General features: G+C 58.9%; 2 protein-coding genes across 2 annotated transcripts in view; one reads left to right on the top strand and one right to left on the bottom strand.

Moving 5' to 3' along the window:
• Positions 1 to 3,020, top strand: part of MIOX (myo-inositol oxygenase) — a 97,725-nt gene extending 94,705 nt beyond the window's left edge. The window contains exons 10-11 of the mRNA XM_075599250.1: positions 2,053 to 2,165; positions 2,605 to 3,020. Coding sequence (XP_075455365.1) covers positions 2,053 to 2,165; positions 2,605 to 2,713 — 222 coding nt within the window. The 3' untranslated portion in view covers positions 2,714 to 3,020. The remainder of the gene's footprint in view (positions 1 to 2,052; positions 2,166 to 2,604) is intronic.
• A 10,674-nt stretch (positions 3,021 to 13,694) lies between these two features.
• LMF2 (lipase maturation factor 2) overlaps positions 13,695 to 21,224 on the bottom strand; it is a 46,374-nt gene continuing 38,844 nt past the window's right edge. Inside the window, 3 exon segments of the mRNA XM_075598894.1 lie at positions 13,695 to 16,058; positions 18,053 to 18,161; positions 18,647 to 18,758. Coding sequence (XP_075455009.1) covers positions 15,747 to 16,058; positions 18,053 to 18,161; positions 18,647 to 18,758 — 533 coding nt within the window. The 3' untranslated portion in view covers positions 13,695 to 15,746.

The following is a 21,224-nucleotide window of genomic DNA, read 5'->3' as shown; positions in this document are numbered from 1 at the left end:
AAAAGCCCTTTGATTGGATAGGCCGGGTTCGTGAAGCCCTGTGATTGGATGGGTTGGGTTCCTGAAGCACTGTGATTGGATGGTTTGGGTTCCTGTAGCCCTGTGATTGGATGGGTTGGGTTCCTGAAGCACTGTGATTGGATGGTTTGGGTTCCTGAAGCACTGTGATTGGATGGTTTGGGTTCCTGTAGCCCTGTGCTTGGATGGGCCGGGTTCCTGAAGCCCTTCGATTGGGTGAGTTTGGTTCCTTGTCACGGTAGCTTGTGACAGGTTGTAATTTACACCAAAACTATATATAAATATATATATACCTGGGTTTGAACTGGGACGAGACTTAGATATGATAAAATATAATTTATTCCTTGATAAAGGTGAACACAACAGATTATACAAATAACAGGCAAAATATAGACACTTACGTAAAATGGAAATGATGAAGCAGTCACAGCTGGACTGGCAGTTCATATAGCAATCTTCATAGTCATCAAGACACCCAAAGCATGAAAAGACCTCTGGCAGGAAGACAGTGCATAGCGTTTCTCTCAGCAAACAAGATGGTATAGAACAGACTGAACACTTGAAGAACTTGCAAAACATGAACAACATGGATAAAAGGGTGGCTCTGACTTATATATCATTTTAACCCTTGCATCCCAGCTTACGGCGCCGTGCCGTCTAGTAAAATCCCCTTTGAAGCTTTTGAAGCTGACTTTGGGCTTCCAGGGTCCAGTGTGAAAAGTTTCACTTACTCTGGTTAATTCCTTTTGTCCGTTGGGCCAAGCATAAGCAATTAGCAACTTAGCCTTTGATGACCAGGCTTGTAAATTCTAGCATTCCTGCTCATTATCATAGCAGGGGGTTGCAGTTTCTCAGAACTCAACCAAAATTTCATATTTACTGCAAATCACCTCATAACTTGAGTTCAGTAATACATACAGTCAGGTGAGATATATTAATACAGTCCGTCCCACCGGACGCTCGCAGAGAGACCAAACATTACAGTGTAATATGAAAATTAATAGAGATATTAATATCTGGCAGCCACTAGGGGCCAGATATTAAGTGTTTGTAACGGTTGGTGGCGGGGAAGTCCCACGAATACAAATATGTAGGTCTTAGCCTGTTCAGCCAAGGACATCTCATAGTATTCTTATATTTAATAAGGTTACTCATTTTGATTCCCTTCTTGGGTAGCTCCACCCCTACCCCCATCAATAAAACCTTTTGAAGTAGGCTTGTAGCTTCTCGCATAACCAACTAGGTAATTACCTGTTGATCCTTCCTGGGTCTTGCATAGCAAGTAGGTAATCACTCTCTGTTGATATACACTTCCAGTGAGGAAGCTTGCATATCAAAACGTGAATAGAACCATTTGGTCCTGGTACGCATTACAAAGGCAGGCAGAGGGTATTAGCATTTGGCCTGTCTTTGTAAGACTGCAGAAAGGCATTTTATCAAAAATATATGTCCCCCTTATGACAAAGTTATATTTTTAATGCGTGGGTACTTGGGGGGTTCGCCTTATGACCCAGTGGGTGTGTTATGCAGACACTGACCCAGAAACAATACATTTTACACAGGGGAATAAGCATTTTCATGTTATTTAACAAGGGTTAAGTCACAGTTCTGGGCCTCAGCCCAGTTAACCCCTTGTCTCCCTGGCGAGGTTGGAGGGGGCTCTTGGGGGGTAGCCCCGTTAATCCCGGGCCAAACCCTCACTATCGTCACATTCCTGAAGCACTGTGATTGGATGGTTTGGGTTCCTGCAGCCCTGTGATTGGACAGGTTGGGTTCTTGAAGCCCTGTGATTTGGTGGGTTGGGTTCCGGAAGCCCTGTGATTGGGTGGCTTGGGTTCCTGGCACCCTGTGATTGGATGGATTGGGTTCCTGAAGCCCTGTGATTTGGTGGGTTGGGTTTCTGGCACCCTGTGATTGGATGGGTTGGGTTCCTGAAGCCCTGTGATTGGATGGGTTGGGTTCCTGAAGACCTGTGATTGGCTGGGCCGGGTCCTTGATGCTCTGTGATTGGCTGATTAATGACTTGTGTTTCAGGGTCTGTATATGATCCGGTTCCACTCGTTTTACCCGTGGCACACGGGAGGAGGTTACGGGCACCTGTGCAATGAGAAGGACAACAGGATGCTGCCCTGGGTGCAGGAGTTCAAGTAAGGACAGGAAGTGGGCTAAGAATCCTCAACACAGCACAGAGTCACACACGTACACGCGCAGTCACGCGCGCGCAGTCACGCGCGCGCAGTCACACGCAATCACACGCAATCACACGCAATCACACGCAATCACACACACACGCAATCACACACACACACGCAATCACACACACACACGCAATCACACACACACACACGCAATCACACACACACACACAATCACACACACACACACACACACAATCACACACACACACACACACAATCACACACACACACACACACAATCACACACACACAATCACACACACACACAATCACAATCACACACACACACACAATCACACACACAATCACGTACGTGTACGCACGCACGTACGTACGCACGCACGCACACGTACACACGTCACTAACTCGTTGTCTCGTGATTTCACAGTAAGTTCGATCTTTACACAAAGACGGAGGAGATACCGGATGTAAATACCCTGCAGCCGTATTACCAGGGGCTGATAGACAAGTACTGCCCCGGGGTGCTGAGCTGGTGATACCCCGGTCAGGACGAGAGCATAACCACTACTCACCCTCCATACACCGAGCAGTGTGATGCTGGCGAGGGGATACTCAGCACCACTACTCACCCTCCATACACCGAGCAGTGTGATGCTGGCGAGGGGATACTCAGTACCACTACTTCCCATTTACAACCCCCCCACACAAGCCCTTAATGTGATGCGTCGCCCCCTTTATTCTCTTTGCTGGGCACAAGGATCCCTGGGACACCTAACGGAAGAGGAAATAATGTACTTCTGTAATAAAGGGCCAATCCCACACCGCTGGCTAAAACTACAACAATCTACTTGGCTTCCTTAAACAAATCTAACCGTGGCAAAAGCAAATATCTGTCCGTTATTGATTCTCTCTAAATGAATGAGTGTTTTCTTCACCCTTATCTGAGAGCCAGGAATGATCAGGGGAGAGAAGGAAGGGCTTTGCCTGTGCCAATGGGTGGGAGAGATAACATGGTGGGGTTGCTGAAAAGTCAGGTGGGATGAGACAATGTGTGGGAGCAACGTGGAGAAGAGAAGCTGTAACCGCAGGACCTGGGAGATCACTGGGGAGTCTGCATCCAACAGTGGGGAGACACGGGCTGGGGAGGATGGGATGAGGGAATGTGAGGGAGCGACGTGGAGAAGAGGGGCTGTAACCGCAGGACCTGGGAGATCACTGGGGAGACTTCATCCAGCAGTGGGGAGACACGGGCTGGAGAGGGTGGGATGAGGGAATGTGTGGGAGCGACGTGGAGAAGAGAGGCTGTAACCGCAGGACCTGGGAGATCACTGGGGAAGCTTCACCCAGCAGTGGGGAGACACGGGCTGGGGAGGATGGGATGAGGGAATGTGTGGGAGAGACGTGGAGAAGAGAGGCTGTAACCGCAGGACCTGGGAGATCACTGGGGAGTCTGCATCCAGCAGTGGGGAGACACGGGCTGGGGAGGATGGGATGAGGGAATGTGTGGGAGCGACGTGGAGGAGAGGCTGTAACCGCAGGGCCTGGGAGATCACTGGGGGGGCTGCATCCAGCAGTGGGGAGACACGGGCTGGGGAGGATGGGATGAGGGAATGTGTGGGAGCAACGTGGGGAAGAGAGGCTGTAACCTTAGGACTTGGGAGATCACTGGGGAGACTTCATTCCAGCAGAGGTATTCTGAAAGCCTGGGTCATATGTAGATGATTTAGCCCAGATAGTGTCAACTCGGCCCTCTTTTCCAAGCACAACAAGTCTGTTTCTTTTCTTTACTTTATTTGTGAAAAGCAGGTAAAAAAACAGGTACTTGTGTAGAGATATAAATGTTGGGATAATGTTTCTCTGTGTGTGCTTGGTAGTTAACGGCAGGTGAAAAAGATAATCCTACCAGTACAGGAGTTTACAGCAAGGTGCTCACTCATCCAGAGGTTATGGTGGAAAGGAAGTGAGGGGCAAGGGTCACACTAAAGGTTGAGTGAGACTGCACTAACTGTCAGCAAAAGACAGGGGAGAAAATGGGAAAGTCCATTAACTGGAGGACTGGAGAAGTTGCCAGGGCAACCAGGGGTGTGACAGACTGGAAGGAAAAAGGGCAACATAAAGTATCCATTCCATCTGCACTGAGAGAACTGCAAGGAAAGTGACATCCTAGTGCAGCTAGCAGGGGGAACTGCCAAGGGAGAGGGGGGCTGAAACAGAGAAGGCAGACAGGGGTATTTCTGTTCCATGACAAGAGGGGAGGCTCAGGCTGGAGAGGATGGGATGAGGGAATGTTTTGGAGCGACGTGGAGAAGAGAGGCTGTAATCGCAGGACCTGGGAGATCACTGGGGGGGCTTCATTCAGCAGTGGGGAGACACGGGCTGGAGAGGATGGGATGAGGGAATGTTTTGGAGCGACGTGGAGAAGAGAGGCTGTAATCGCAGGACCTGGGAGATCACTGGGGGGGCTTCATTCAGCAGTGGGGAGACACGGGCTGGAGAAGATGGGATGAGGGAATGTGTGGGAGCGACGTGGAGAAGAGAGGCTGTAACCGCAGGACCTGGGAGATCACTGGGGAGTCTGCATCCAGCAGTGGGGAGACACGGGCTGGAGAGGATGGGATGAGGGAATGTGTGGGAGGGACGTGGAGAAGAGAGGCTGTAACCGCAGGACCTGGGAGATCACTGGGGGGGCTGCATCCAGCAGTGGGGAGACACGGGTTGGGGAGGATGGGATGAGGGAATGTGTGGGTGTGACGTGGAGAAGAGACTGTAACCATAGGACCTGGGAGATCACTGGGGAGGCTTCATCCAGCAGTGGGGAGACACGGGCTGGAGAGGATGGGATGAGGGAATGTGTGGGAGGGACATGGAGAAGAGAGGCTGTAACCGCAGGACCTGGGAGATCACTGGGGAGGTTACATCCAGCAGTGGGGAGACACGGGCTGGGGAGGATGGGATGAGGGAATGTGTGGGAGCGACGTGGAGAAGAGGCTGTAACCGCAGGACCTGGGAGATCACTGGGGAGTCTGCATCCAGCAGTGGCGAGATACGGGCTGGAGAGGATGGGATGAGGGAATGTGTGGGAGCGACGTGGAGAAGAGAGGCTGTCACCGCAGGACCTGGGAGATCACTGGGGAAGCTTCATCCAGCAGTGGGGAGACACAGGCTGGGGAGGATGGGATGAGGTAATGTGTGGGATCGACGTGGAGAAGAGAGGCTGTAACCGCAGGACCTGGGAGATCACTGGGGAAGCTTCATCCAGCAGTGGGGAGACACCGGCTGGGGAGGATGGGATGAGGTAATGTGTGGGATCGACGTGGAGAAGAGAGGCTGTAACCGCAGGACCTGGGAGATCACTGGGGAGGCTTCATCCAGCAGTGGGGAGACACGGGGTGGAGAGGGTGGGATGAGGGAATGTGTGGGAGCGACGTGGAGAAGAGAGGCTGTAACCGCAGGACCTGGGAGATCACTGGGGAGGCTTCATCCAGCAGTGGGGAGACACGGGGTGGAGAGGGTGGGATGAGGGAATGTGTGGGAGCGACGTGGAGAAGAGAGGCTGTAACCGCAGGACCTGGGAGATCACTGGGGAGGCTTCATCCAGCAGTGGGGAGACACGGGCTGGAGAGGATGGGATGAGGGAATGTGTGGGAGCGACGTGGAGAAGAGAGGCTGTAACCGCAGGACCTGGGAGATCACTGGGGAAGCTTCACCCAGCAGTGGGGAGACACGGGCTGGGGAGGATGGGATGAGGGAATGTGTGGGAGCGACGTGGAGAAGAGAGGCTGTAACCGCAGGGCCTGGGAGATCACTGGGGGGGCTGCATCCAGCAGTGGGGAGACACGGGCTGGGGAGGATGGGATGAGGGAATGTGTGGGAGAGACGTGGAGAAGAGAGGCTGTAACCTTAGGACTTGGGAGATCACTGGGGAGACTTCATTCCAGCAGAGGTATTCTGAAAGCCTGGGTCATATGTAGATGATTTAGCCCAGATAGTGTCAACTCGGCCCTCTTTTCCAAGCACAACAAGTCTGTTTCTTTTCTTTACTTTATTTGTGAAAAGCAGGTAAAAAAAACAGGTACTTGTGTAGAGATATAAATGTTGGGATAATGTTTCTCTGTGTGTGCTTGGTAGTTAACGGCAGGTGAAAAAGATAATCCTACCAGTACAGGAGTTTACAGCAAGGTGCTCACTCATCCAGAGGTTATGGTGGAAAGGAAGTGAGGGGCAAGGGTCACACTAAAGGTTGAGTGAGACTGCACTAACTGTCAGCAAAAGACAGGGGAGAAAATGGGAAAGTCCATTAACTGGAGGACTGGAGATGTTGCCAGAGCAACCAGGGGTGTGACAGACTGGAAGGAAAAAGGGCAACATAAAGTATCCATTCCATCTGCACTGAGAGAGAACTGCAAGGAAAGTGACATCCTAGTGCAGCTAGCAGGGGGAACTGCCAAGGGAAGGGGGGCTGAAACAGAAAAGGCAGACAGGGGTATTTCTGTTCCATGACAAGAGGGGAGGCTCGGGCTGGAGAGGATGGGATGAGGGAATGTTTTGGAGCGACGTGGAGGAGAGGCTGTAACCGCAGGACCTGGGAGATCACTGGGGAGGCTTCATCCAGCAGTGGGGAGACACGGGCTCGGGAAGATGGGATGAGGGAATGTGTGGGAGCGACGTGGAGAAGAGGCTGTAACCGCAGGACCTGGGAGATCACTGGGGAGACTTCATCCAGCAGTGGGGAGACACGGGCTGGGGAGGATGGGATGAGGGAATGTGGGGGAGAGACGTGGAGGAGAGGCTGTAACCGCAGGACCTGGGAGATCACTGGGGAGTCTGCATCCAGCAGTGGGGAGACACGGGCTGGAGAGGATGAGACGAGGGAATGTGTGGGAGTGACGTGGAGAAGAGAGGCTGTAACCGCAGGACCTGGGAGATCACTGGGGAGGCTTCATCCAGCAGTGGGGAGACACGGGCTGGGGAGGATGGGATGAGGGAATGTGGGGGAGAGACGTGGAGGAGAGGCTGTAACCGCAGGACCTGGGAGATCACTGGGGAGTCTGCATCCAGCAGTGGGGAGACACGGGCTGGAGAGGATGAGACGAGGGAATGTGTGGGAGTGACGTGGAGAAGAGAGGCTGTAACCGCAGGACCTGGGAGATCACTGGGGAGGCTTCATCCAGCAGTGGGGAGACACGGGCTGGGGAGGATGGGATGAGGGAATGTGTGGGAGGGACATGGAGAAGAGAGGCTGTAACCGCAGGACCTGGGAGATCACTGGGGAGGTTACATCCAGCAGTGGGGAGACACGGGCTGGGGAGGATGGGATGAGGGAATGTGTGGGAGCGACGTGGAGAAGAGGCTGTAACCGCAGGACCTGGGAGATCACTGGGGAGTCTGCATCCAGCAGTGGCGAGATACGGGCTGGAGAGGATGGGATGAGGGAATGTGTGGGAGCGACGTGGAGAAGAGAGGCTGTCACCGCAGGACCTGGGAGATCACTGGGGAAGCTTCATCCAGCAGTGGGGAGACACAGGCTGGGGAGGATGGGATGAGGTAATGTGTGGGATCGACGTGGAGAAGAGAGGCTGTCACCGCAGGACCTGGGAGATCACTGGGGAAGCTTCATCCAGCAGTGGGGAGACACAGGCTGGGGAGGATGGGATGAGGTAATGTGTGGGATCGACGTGGAGAAGAGAGGCTGTAACCGCAGGACCTGGGAGATCACTGGGGAGGCTTCATCCAGCAGTGGGGAGACACGGGGTGGAGAGGGTGGGATGAGGGAATGTGTGGGAGCGACGTGGAGAAGAGAGGCTGTAACCGCAGGACCTGGGAGATCACTGGGGAGGCTTCATCCAGCAGTGGGGAGACACGGGGTGGAGAGGGTGGGATGAGGGAATGTGTGGGAGCGACGTGGAGAAGAGAGGCTGTAACCGCAGGACCTGGGAGATCACTGGGGAGGCTTCATCCAGCAGTGGGGAGACACGGGCTGGAGAGGATGGGATGAGGGAATGTGTGGGAGCGACGTGGAGAAGAGAGGCTGTAACCTTAGAACTTGGGAGATCACTGGGGAGACTTCATTCCAGCAGAGGTATTCTGAAAGCCTGGGTCATATGTAGATGATTTAGCCCAGATAGTGTCAACTCGGCCCTCTTTTCCAAGCACAACAAGTCTGTTTCTTTTCTTTACTTTATTTGTGAAAAGCAGGTAAAAAAAACAGGTACTTGTGTAGAGATATAAATGTTGGGATAATGTTTCTCTGTGTGTGCTTGGTAGTTAACGGCAGGTGAAAAAGATAATCCTACCAGTACAGGAGTTTACAGCAAGGTGCTCACTCATCCAGAGGTTATGGTGGAAAGGAAGTGAGGGGCAAGGGTCACACTAAAGGTTGAGTGAGACTGCACTAACTGTCAGCAAAAGACAGGGGAGAAAATGGGAAAGTCCATTAACTGGAGGACTGGAGATGTTGCCAGGGCAACCAGGGGTGTGACAGACTGGAAGAAAAAGGGCAACATAATGTATCCATTCCATCTGCACTGAGAGAGAACTGCAAGGAAAGTGACATCCTAGTGCAGCTAGCAGGGGGAACTGCCAAGGGAGAGGGGGGCTGAAACAGAGAAGGCAGACAGGGGTATTTCTGTTCCATGACAAGAGGGGAGGCTCAGGCTGGAGAGGATGGGATGAGGGAATGTTTTGGAGCGACGTGGAGGAGAGGCTGTAACCGCAGGACCTGGGAGATCACTGGGGAGTCTGCATCCAGCAGTGGGGAGACACGGGCTGGAGAGGATGGGATGAGGGAATGTGTGGGAGTGACGTGGAGAAGAGAGGCTGTAACCGCAGGACCTGGGAGATCACTGGGGAGACTTCATCCAGCAGTGGGGAGACACGGGCTGGGGAGGATGGGATGAGGGAATGTGGGGGAGAGACGTGGAGGAGAGGCTGTAACCGCAGGACCTGGGAGATCACTGGGGAGTCTGCATCCAGCAGTGGGGAGACACGGGCTGGAGAGGATGAGACGAGGGAATGTGTGGGAGTGACGTGGAGAAGAGAGGCTGTCACCGCAGGACCTTGGAGATCACTGGTGGGGCTTCATCCAGCAGTGGGGAGACACGGGCTGGAGAGGATGAGACGAGGGAATGTGTGGGAGTGACGTGGAGAAGAGAGGCTGTAACCGCAGGACCTGGGAGATAATTGTATTAAACCTCACCTGCCATTTACCTGCCCACGTTTCCAGTCTCTCCAAGTCCTTCTGAAGAGAAATTACATCCTGCTCTGATTCTATTACCTTACACAATTTAGTATCATCAGCAAAGATGGAGACTTTGCTCTCGATCCCTACCTCAAGGTCATTAATAAACAAGTGTAACCCCCTTTCCCTGTGGGAAACCGTGGGTAATTACCTGTGCTGATGCTACCTGTTAGCTTACAGAAGGCCTGAGTCTCTGCTCCCGGGGTATACTATCACTTTTTGGGTGTGTATAGCTCGTTTACTGTGGTTCCAGTCAACATAGAAATGCACAATACTACAATAACAAATACACGGGTACCCGGGGTAGCTAGCCCCAATAATGTGGTGGGTGCTTGGGCACCTCGTACTTCGTGTCCGGCAAGTCTTCCCTTTAGTCCCAAAGTGTGTGAGGAGTAGCGCTACCCCCCACCCCCTTGTATCGTTGGTGCACTTATACCTGCCTGGTCACCGTCCTTATAGAACGGTGAACTGGCGCACAATCCAATAAAGTGATCCATAATACAAACGGAGGTGAGCACCCTCCTACGCGTTTCGTGTACACCCGTACACTTCATCAAGAAGTATATTACCGTCCTTAACCAGGGAATAAACCAGCGAAGGAGAATCAGGGCCGGGTCTACAACAGAAGCCCCTCACGCCTTACTTCCGGCTGCCACGTGTGGGGCCTCCGAAGGTCGTGGACGTCCGTCCGACTGCGCAGTGGTGTGAATAGTCAGCTCTATATGGGAGGGTCCCTATCTAGGGCCTTCCCTACAATACTGAGCTCAGATCGGGGCCTAAGGGCAAAGTCTGGCCTAGCTAGCTCCCTGGACACATCCGTCCTCTCTGCTGGCTCCCTCAGGACTGACTCGTTGGCTCCTAGCTCACATAAGAAATCCTGGGGTGCAGGACTACCTTTTCCAGTGGCGCCAAGCCTAAGATGGCTGCCACGATCCACATAGTCCCATTGCCTTGCGTAGCTGCGCCAACCACAACATGGCCAACGCAACTTCAACCCGATCCTCCCGAGCAGCTTCCCCCTTCATAGGAGGCAAGGACGGGACCCGGCTGCGGTCCCAGAACCGGTCCATGCGGTACTGTACAAGGACGGGACCCGGCTGCGGCCCCAGAACCGGTCCATGCGGTACTGTACAAGGGTAGAAAGTATTAAAGGGTCAGTCCCACGAAGAGGCCTAATGGCCGTGACATGTTTAATGGGTTAAAGGGTCAGTCCCACAGACGCAGAAATTGGAGCGGGTCCAAATTTGGAAAACTTTATTTTTTTTTATCAAACATCAGATATAAATGAGGATCGTTTCTTCCTGTAAAGCGTGAATCGGACGCGCTGCGTATGTCCTCATCTCTCCTCGTGTCCCGCTCAGACAGGGAGGGTCTGTGCATGAAACGTCCCACCGAGGCGACGATATATAAACTCTCACTGAGGCGCCTACGCCCGGGATTGAGCTCGTCGCGCAATGTTCTAGCGAACGTATCGGTCCTACATGGAGGCTGCGATACCAACAGTGGTGTTCTTTGCATATGGGAATTGTAGTATACAGAGCTTTCTAAACCTCACAGGTCTCTTCTTCACGTGTATACAATCATAATGATAAATGACATGAAACTCTCTGGGGCCGACACGGATCCCCTCCCACTTCCAGTGACACACGGATCCCCTCCCACTTCCAGCGACACACGGATCCCCTCCCACTTCCAGCGACACACGGATCCCCTCCCACTTCCAGTGACACACGGATCCCCTCCCACTTCCAGTGACACACGGATCCCCTCCCACTTCCAGCGACACACGGAACCCCTCCCACTTCCAGCGACACACGGATCCCCTCCCACTTCCAGTGACACACGGATCCCCTCCCACTTCCAGTGACACACGGATCCCCTCCCACTTCCAGCGACACACGGATCCCCTCCCACTTCCAGCGACACACGGATCCCCTCCCACTTCCAGTGACACACGGATCCCCTCCCACTTCCAGTGACACACGGACCCCCTCCCACTTCCAGTGACACACGGATCCCCTCCCACTTCCAGTGACACACGGATCCCCTCCCACTTCCAGTGACACACGGATCCCCTCCCACTTCCAGTGACACACGGATCCCCTCCCACTTCCAGTGACACACGGATCCCCTCCCACTTCCAGTGACACACGGATCCCCTCCCACTTCCAGTGACACACGGATCCCCTCCCACTTCCAGTGACAAACGGACCCCCTCCCACTTCCAGTGACACACGGATCCCCTCCCACTTCCAGCGACACACGGATCCCCTCCCACTTCCAGCGACACACGGATCCCCTCCCACTTCCAGCGACACACGGATCCCCTCCCACTTCCAGTGACACACGGACCCCCTCCCACTTCCAGTGACACACGGATCCCCTCCCACTTCCAGTGACACACGGATCCCCTCCCACTTCCAGTGACACACGGATCCCCTCCCACTTCCAGCGACACACGGATCCCCTCCCACTTCCAGTGACACACGGATCCCCTCCCACTTCCAGCGACACACGGATCCCCTCCCACTTCCAGCGACACACGGATCCCCTCCCACTTCCAGTGACACACGGATCCCCTCCCACTTCCAGCGACACACGGATCCCCTCCCACTTCCAGCGACACACGGATCCCCTCCCACTTCCAGCGACACACGGATCCCCTCCCACTTCCAGTGACACACGGATCCCCTCCCACTTCCAGTGACACACGGATCACCTCCCACTTCCAGTGACACACGGATCCCCTCCCACTTCCAGTGACACACGGATCCCCTCCCACTTCCAGTGACACACGGATCCCCTCCCACTTCCAGTGACACACGGATCACCTCCCACTTCCAGTGACACACGGACCCCCTCCCACTTCCAGTGACACACGGATCCCCTCCCACTTCCAGCGACACACGGATCCCCTCCCACTTCCAGTGACACACGGACCCCCTCCCACTTCCAGTGACACACGGATCCCCTCCCACTTCCAGTGACACACGGATCCCCTCCCACTTCCAGTGACACACGGATCCCCTCCCACTTCCAGTGACACACGGATCCCCTCCCACTTCCAGTGACACACGGATCCCCTCCCACTTCCAGTGACACACGGACCCCCTCCCACTTCCAGTGACACACGGATCCCCTCCCACTTCCAGTGACACAAATATACGCAAATCACAGATTTATTACAAAATACAAAATCATCACTCAGCTGCGCATAAAACCCTTTGGGAAGGGTGAGGGGGGGGGGGGGAGAGAAGCCTCTTTGGGAAGGGTGAGGGGGGGGGGAGAGAAGCCTCTTTGGGAAGGGTGAGGGGGGGGGGGAGAGAAGCCTCTTTGGGAAGGGTGAGGGGGGGGGGAGAAGCCTCTTTGGGAAGGGTGGGGGGGGGGGGGAGAAGCCTCTTTGGGAAGGGTGAGGGAAGCCTCTTTGGAAGGGTGAGGGGGGGAGAAGCCTCTTTGGGAAGGGTGAGGGGGGAAGCCTCCTTGGGAAGGGTGAGGGGGGGAGAAGCCTCTTTGGGCAGGTGAGGGGGGGGGGGAGAGAAGCCTCTTTGGGAAGGGTGAGGGGGGGGAGAAGCCTCTTTGGGAAGGGGGGGAGAAGCCTCTTTGGGAAGGGTAGGGGGGAGAAGCCTCTTTGGGAAGGATGAGGGGGGGGGGAGAAGCCTCTTTGGGAAGGATGGGGGGGGGGGGGGGGAGAAGCCTCTTTGGGAAGGGTGAAGGGGGGGGAAGCCTCTTTGGGAAGAATGAGGTGAGGGATGAGAAGCCTCTTTGGGAAGGGTGAGGGGGGGGAAGCCTCTTTGGGAAGGGTGAGGGGGGGGGAAAGCCTCTTTGGGAAGGGTGAGGTGGGGGGGGGAGAAGCCTCTTTGGGAAGGGTGAGGTGGGGGGGGAGAAGCCTCTTTGGGAAGGGTGAGGGGGGTAACCTCTTTGGGAAGGGTGAGGGGGGGGGGGAGAAGCCTCTTTGGGAAGGGTGAGGGGGGAAGCCTCTTTGGGAAGGGTGAGGGGGGGGGAGAAGCCTCTTTGGGAAGGGTGAGGTGGGGGGAGAAGCCTCTTTGGGAAGGGTGAGGGGGGGGGGAGAAGCCTCTTTGGGAAGGGTGAGGGGGACAAGCCTCTTTGGGATGAAGCCTCTTTGGGAAGGGTGAGGGGGGGGGGAGAAGCCTCTTTGGGAAGGGTGAGGGGGGGATGGAGAGGGGGAGAAGCCTCTTTGGGAAGGGTAGGGGGGGGGAGAAGCCTCTTTGGGAAGGGTAGGGGGGGGAGAAGCCTCTTTGGGAAGGGTAGGGGGGGGAGAGAAGCCTATTTGGGAAGGATGAGGGGGGGGGGGGAGAAGCCTCTTTGGGAAGGGTAGGGGGGGGAGAGAAGCCTATTTGGGAAGGATGAGGGGGGGGAGAAGCCTCTTTGGGAAGGGTAGGGGGGGAGAGAAGCCTCTTTGGGAAGGGTGAGGAGGGGGGAGAAGCCTCTTTGGGAAGGGTAAGGGGTGGATGGAGGGGGGGGGGAGAGAAGTCACTTTGGGAAGGGGGGGGAGAGAAGTCACTTTGGGAAGGGTGAAGGGGACGTGCAGTGCGGGGCAGAGTGACAGAATCCTGTATAAATGGATCCAGGCTTTAAACCAAGTAAATACTGGGACAGCTATCACAACAGAAGCGATAAGGCACCTGTGGATTGGGGGGGGAGGGTGATCCCACATTCTCTCGGGCAATAAGGCACTTTAACATTGGAGCCGCGCTCTGCATTATGGAGAAGAGAAACACGCGGACGCGCTGGTATTAAGGGGATTTAACTCCTCCTCTGCCAGAAGCGCCAGCAGGACGCAGCTTTGAATGAGATATACAGCTTTGCAACGCCCTGCGGGAGCCTCCGGCAGCTTAAAAAGATGGCCGCCACCTCCTGATGTCCGACCCCCGCTGGGACCCTAAGTGCCCTCATTACTGGACGCATGACCCCCCGCTGGGACCCTAAGTGCCCTCATTACTGGACGCATGACCCCCCGCTGGGACCCTAAGTGCCCTTATTACTGGACGCATGACCCCCCGCTGGGACCCTAAGTGCCCTCATTACTGGACGCGTGACCCCCCGCTGGGACCCTAAGTGCCCTCATTACTGGACGCATGACCCCCCGCTGGGACCCTAAGTGCCCTCATTACTGGACGCGTGACCCCCCGCTGGGACCCTAAGTGCCCTCATTACTGGACGCATGACCCCCCGCTGGGACCCCAAGTGCCCCCATTACTGGACGCATGACCCCCCGCTGGGACCCCAAGTGCCCTCATTACTGGACGCGTGACCCCCCGCTGGGACCCCAAGTGCCCTCATTACTGGACGCGTGACCCCCCGCTGGGACCCCAAGTGCCCTCATTACTGGACGCGTGACCCCCGCTGGGACCCCAAGTGCCCTCATTACTGGACGCGTGACCCCCCGCTGGGACCCCAAGTGCCCTCATTACTGGACGCGTGACCCCCCGCTGGGACCCCAAGTGCCCTCATTACTGGACGCATGAAACTTTATTTTTTTTTTAGAAACCCAGCAGTTTTGCTTCCTGCCCCAAGTTCATATTTACGCAGCCACCAGGAGAGACCCCCATCAGTGGGGAGGGGGGAGCAGGTTACAGGGCGAGGTGCTGGGAGGGGGGGGATGCGCCTCTCACTCCCCCCCCCCATCAGTGGGGAGGGGGGAGCAGGTTACAGGGCGAGGTGCAGGGAGGGGGGGGATGCGCCTCTCACTCCCCCCCATCAGTGGGGAGGGGGGAGCAGGTTACAGGGCGAGGTGCAGGGAGGGGGGGGATGCGCCTCTCACTCCCCCCCATCAGTGGGGAGGGGGGAGCAGGTTACAGGGCGAGGGGCTGGGAGGGGGGGGATGCGCCTCTCACTCCCGCCCCCCCCCATCAGTGGGGAGGGGGGAGCAGGTTACAGGGCGAGGGGCTGGGAGGGGGGGGGATGCGCCTCTCACTCCCCCCCCCATCAGTGGGGAGGGGGGAGCAGGTTACAGGGCGAGGTGCAGGGAGGGGGGGGGATGCGCCTCTCACTCCCCCCCCCCCCATCAGTGGGGAGGGGGGAGCAGGTTACAGGGCGAGGTGCTGGGAGGGGGGGGGGGATGCGCCTCTCACCCCCCCCCCCATCAGTGGGGAGGGGGGTGCAGGTTACAGGGCGAGGGGCTGGGAGGGGGGGGGGATGCGCCTCTCACTCCCCCCCATCAGTGGGGAGGGGGGAGCAGGTTACAGGGCGAGGGGCTGGGAGGGGGGGGGATGCGCCTCTCACTCCCCCCCCCCCCATCAGTGGGGAGGGGGGAGCAGGTTACAGGGCGAGGGGCTGGGAGGGGGGGGATGCGCCTCTCACTCCCCCCATCATTAGCTCTTGTCGTTCTTCTTGTTCCTGCGCACTGCGTCCCCGCCAGGCCCGGGGGGCTTCGTGGACTCGCCCGGCCCGGCGCCGGACTTCGGCTTTTTCCTGTCACCGGGCGGCTTTTCGTGGCCTCGCTGTTTGGGGGCGCCGGACCTGGACGCGCCGGCGAGCAGAGCCCGCAGCAGGCAGACAGCGAGGACGGCGATCAGCAGCGAGTGGAGGAGCAGCGGCGCAGGGAACGGGCGCAAGACGTCGCGAACAAACCGCAGGGCGGCTGGGAGGGGGGCGTCTCCGGCGCGGTGGGCGGGCGGCTTGTCCTGGAAGAGAAACGACAGGCGCACACCGCTAGGACCATGAGCCTTCACTCCATCTATATACAGCCCGCAAGGGAAAGCACCAGGACGCGTCCTCCTAATACCTCTAGGACAGGGCCGGCCAACTCCAGTCCTCAAGGGCCACCAACAGGTCAGGTTAAAGACAGCTCTGGTTCAGCCCAGGTGTCTCACTGATTGCACACGTGTGCGGCCAGCCTGAGCTGTTTAAAGGAAGATCACATGCTCAGGCTGGCTGCACGCGTGTGCAGAGGGAGGGCACGCGCTCAGGCTGGCTGCACGCGTGTGCAGAGGGAGGGCACATGCTCAGGCTGGCTGCACGCGTGTGCAGAGGGAGGGCACGCGCTCAGGCTGGCTGCACGCGTGTGCAGAGGGAGGGCACATGCTCAGGCTGGCTGCACGCGTGTGCAGAGGGAGGGCACATGCTCAGGCTGGCTGCACGCGTGTGCAGAGGGAGGGCACATGCTCAGGCTGGCTGCACGCGTGTGCAGAGGGAGGGCACGCGCTCAGGCTGGCTGCACGCGTGTGCAGAGGGAGGGCACACGCTCAGGCTGGCTGCACGCGTGTGCAGAGGGAGGGCACATGCTCAGGCTGGCTGCACGCGCTCAGGCTGGCTGCACGCGTGTGCGGAGGGAGGTCACATGCTCAGGCTGGCTGCACGCGTGTGCAGAGGGAGGGCACAGGCTCAGGCTGGCTGCACGCGTGTGCAGAGGGAGGGCACAGGCTCAGGCTGGCTGCACGCGTGTGCAGAGGGAGGGCACAGGCTCAGGCTGGCTGCACGCGTGTGCAGAGGGAGGGCACATGCTCAGGCAGGCTGCACGCGTGTGCCGAGGGAGGGCACATGCTCAGGCTGGCTGCACGCGTGTGCAGAGGGAGGTCACATGCTCAGGCTGGCTGCACGCGTGTGCAGAGGGAGGGCACATGCTCAGGCTGGCTGCACGCGTGTGCAGAGGGAGGGCACATGCTCAGGCTGGCTGCACGTGTGTGCAGAGGGACGTCACATGCTCAGGCTGGCTGCACGCGTGTGCCGAGGGAGGGCACATGCTCAGGATGGCTGCACGCGTGTGCAGAGGGAGGTCACATGCTCAGGCTGGCTGCACGCGTGTGCAGAGGGAGGGCACATGCTCAGGCTGGCTGCACGCGTGTGCAGAGGGAGGTCACATGCTCAGGCTGGCTGCACGCGTGTGCCGAGGGAGGTCACATGCTCAGGCTGGCTGCACGCGTGTGCGGAGGGAGGTCACGCGCTCAGGCTGGCTGCACGCGCGTGCGGAGGGAGGTCACACGCTCAGGCTGGCTGCACGCGTGTGCAGAGGGAGGGCACACGCTCAGGCTGGCTGCACGCGTGTGCAGAGGGAGGTCACACGCTCAGGCTGGCTGCACGCGTGTGCAGAGGGAGGGAGGGCACGCGCTCAGGCTGGCTGCACGCGCGTGCGGAGGGAGGGCACACGCTCAGGCTGGCTGCACGCGTGTGCAGAGGGAGGGCTGCACGCGTGTGCAGAGGGAGGTCACACGCTCAGGCTGGCTGCACGCGTGTGCAGAGGGAGGGCACGCGCTCAGGCTGGCTGCACGCGTGTGCAGAGGGAGGGCACATGCTCAGGCTGGCTGGACGCGCGTGCGGAGGGAGGGCACACGCTCAGGCTGGCTGCACGCGTGTGCAGAGGGAGGGCTGCACGCGTGTGCAGAGGGAGGTCACGCGCTCAGGCTGGCTGCACGCGTGTGCAGAGGGAGGGCACGCGCTCAGGCTGGCTGCACGCGTGTGCAGAGGGAGGGCACGCGCTCAGGCTGGCTGCACGCGTGTGCAGAGGGAGGGCACACGCTCAGGCTGGCTGCACGCGTGTGCAGAGGGAGGTCACGCGCTCAGGCTGGCTGCACGCGTGTGCAGAGGGAGGGCACACGCTCAGGCTGGCTGCACGCGTGTGCAGAGGGAGGGCACACGCTCAGGCTGGCTGCACGCGTGTGCGGAGGGAGGGCACGCGTACCTTGAGCCCGTGCTGGGATAAGAGGGCGTCCAGCGAGGGGTCTCCCAGGAACACCGTGGGGAAGAATTCTTCTATGTGATGCCGACGCCACCAATGCAGAGACACGCGTCTGAGGACACGGCAGAGACACGCGTGTGAGGACACGGCAGAGACACGGAGACACGCGTGAGCGGCACGGACATTAAAACCATTGCGACATACACAGAAAAACCCAAAGAAGCACATTACGGAGACACGGCAGAGACACGGCAGAGACACGGCAGAGACACGGCAGAGACACGGCAGAGACACGGCAGAGACACGGCAGAGACACGGAGACACACGGAGACACACGGAGACACGGCAGAGACACGGCAGAGACACGGCAGAGACACGGCAGAGACACGGCAGAGACACGGCAGAGACACGGCAGAGACACGGAGACACGGAGACACGGAGACACGGCATAGACACGGAGACACGGAGACACGGAGACACGGTAGAGACACGGAGACACGGCAGAGACAATGAGACACATGAAGCGGCACGGAGACAGAAGCGTGGCACAGCGTGGCACGACGTGGCACGACACGCAGCACTCTCCCCCCTCCTCACCCTGTCGGATCGGCCTCGGAGAACCAGTACTTGTACCGCTGGGCCCGGATGTAGTTGGGCGGGTTGGAGTGGAACGGATACAGAGACGCGTCGTCCTGCACCAACCGGATCACTAAGGAAAGCAGCGTTACAGGAGAAGGGCCCCCACCCTGCAGCACCCCCACCCTGCAGCGCCCCCACCCTGCAGCGCCCCCACCCTGCACCAACCGGATCACTAAGGAAAGCAGCGTTACAGGAGAAGGGCCCCACCCTGCAGCGCCCCCACCCTGCAGCGCCCCCACCCTGCAGCGCCCCCACCCTGCACCAACCGGATCACTAAGGAAAGCAGCGTTACAGGAGAAGGGCCCCCACCCTGCAGCGCCCCCACCCTGCAGCGCCCCCCACCCTGCAGCGCCCCCACCCTGCACCAACCGGATCACTAAGGAAAGCAGCGTTACAGGAGAAGGGCCCCCACCCTGCAGCGCCCCCACCCTGCAGCGCCCCCACCCTGCAGCGCCCCCACCCTGCACCAACCGGATCACTAAGGAAAGGCAGCGTTACAGGAGAAGGGCCCCACCCTGCAGCGCCCCCACCCCTGCAGCGCCCCCACCCTGCAGCGCCCCCACCTGCACCAACCGGATCACTAAGGAAAGCAGCGTTACAGGAGAAGGGCCCCCACCCTGCAGCGCCCCCACCCTGCAGCGCCCCCACCCTGCAGCGCCCCCACCTGCACCAACCGGATCACTAAGGAAAGCAGCGTTACAGGAGAAGGGCCCCCACCCTGCAGCGCCCCCACCCTGCAGCGCCCCCACCTGCACCAACCGGATCACTAAGGAAAGCAGCGTTACAGGAGAAGGGCCCCCACCCTGCAGCGCCCCCACCCTGCAGCGCCCCCACCTGCACCAACCGGATCACTAAGGAAAGCAGCGTTACAGGAGAAGGGCCCCCACCCTGCAGCGCCCCCACCCTGCACCAACCGGATCACTAAGGAAAGCAGCGTTACAGGAGAAGGGCCCCCACCCTGCAGCACCCCCACCCTGCAGCGCCCCCACCCTGCACCAACCGGATCACTAAGGAAAGCAGCGTTACAGGAGAAGGGCCCCCACCCTGCAGCGCCCCCACCCTGCACCAACCGGATCACTAAGGAAAGCAGCATTACAGGAGAAGGGCCCCACCTGCAGCACCCCCACCCTGCAGCGCCCCCACCCTGCAGCGCCCCCACCTGCACCAACCGGATCACTAAGGAAAGCAGCGTTACAGGAGAAGGGCCCCCACCCTCAGCACCCCCACCCTGCAGCGCCCCCACCCTGCAGCGCCCCCACCCTGCACCAACCGGATCACTAAGGAAAGCAGCGTTACAGGAGAAGGGCCCCCACCCTGCAGCGCCCCCACCCTGCAGCGCCCCCACCCTGCACCAACCGGATCACTAAGGAAAGCAGCGTTACAGGAGAAGGGCCCCCACCCTGCAGCACCCCCACCCTGCAGCGCCCCACCCTGCAGCGCCCCCACCCTGCACCAACCGGATCACTAAGGAAAGCAGCGTTACAGGAGAAGGGCCCCGACCACCCTGCAGCGCCCCCACCCTGCAGCGCCCCCACCCTGCCACCAACCGGATCACTAAGGAAAGCAGCGTTACAGGAGAAGGGCCCCCACCCTGCAGCGCCCCCACCCTGCAGCGCCCCCCACCCTGCAGCGCCCACCACCTGCACCAACCGGATCACTAAGGAAAGCAGCGTTACAGGAGAAGGGCCCCCACCCTGCAGCGCCCCCCACCCTGCAGCGCCCCCACCTGCACCAACCGGATCACTAAGGAAATCAGCGTTACAGGAGAAGGGCCCCCACCCTGCAGCGCCCCCACCCTGCAGCGCCCCCACCCTGCAGCGCCCCCACCTGCACCAACCGGATCACTAAGGAAAGCAGCGTTACAGGAGAAGGGCCCCACCCTGCAGCGCCCCCACCCTGCAGCGCCCCCACCCTGCAGCGCCCCCACCCTGCAGCGCCCCCACCCTGCAGCGCCCCCACCTGCACCAACCGGATCACTAAGGAAAGCAGCGTTACAGGAGAAGGGCCCCCACCCTGCAGCGCCCCCCACCCTGCAGCGCCCCCACCCTGCAGCGCGCCCCCACCTGCACCAACCGGATCACTAAGGAAAGCAGCGTTACAGGAGAAGGGCCCCCACCCTGCAGCGCCCCCACCCTGCAGCGCCCCCACCCTGCACCAACCGGATAACTAAGGAAAGCAGCGTTACAGGAGAAGGGCCCCCACCCTGCAGCGCCCCCACCCTGCAGCGCCCCCACCCTGCAGCGCCCCCACCCTGCAGCGCCCCCACCCTGCACCAACCGGATCACTAAGGAAAGCAGCGTTACAGGAGAAGGGCCCCCACCCTGCAGCGCCCCCCACCCTGCAGCGCCCCCACCCTGCAGCGCCCCCACCTGCACCAACCGGATCACTAAGGAAAGCAACGTTACAGGAGAAGGGCCCCCACCCTGCAGCGCCCCCACCCTGCAGCGCCCCCACCCTGCAGCGCCCCCACCCTGCACCAACCGGATCACTAAGGAAAGCAGCGTTACAGGAGAAGGGCCCCCACCCTGCAGCGCCC

The sequence above is a fragment of the Ascaphus truei genome, chromosome 5 (assembly GCF_040206685.1).
Source record: "Ascaphus truei isolate aAscTru1 chromosome 5, aAscTru1.hap1, whole genome shotgun sequence".
In the NCBI taxonomy this organism is placed as follows: Eukaryota; Metazoa; Chordata; class Amphibia; order Anura; family Ascaphidae; genus Ascaphus; species Ascaphus truei.
The sequence above is the reverse complement of the archived record's forward strand: the minus strand, read 5'-3'. Positions and strand labels throughout refer to the sequence as shown.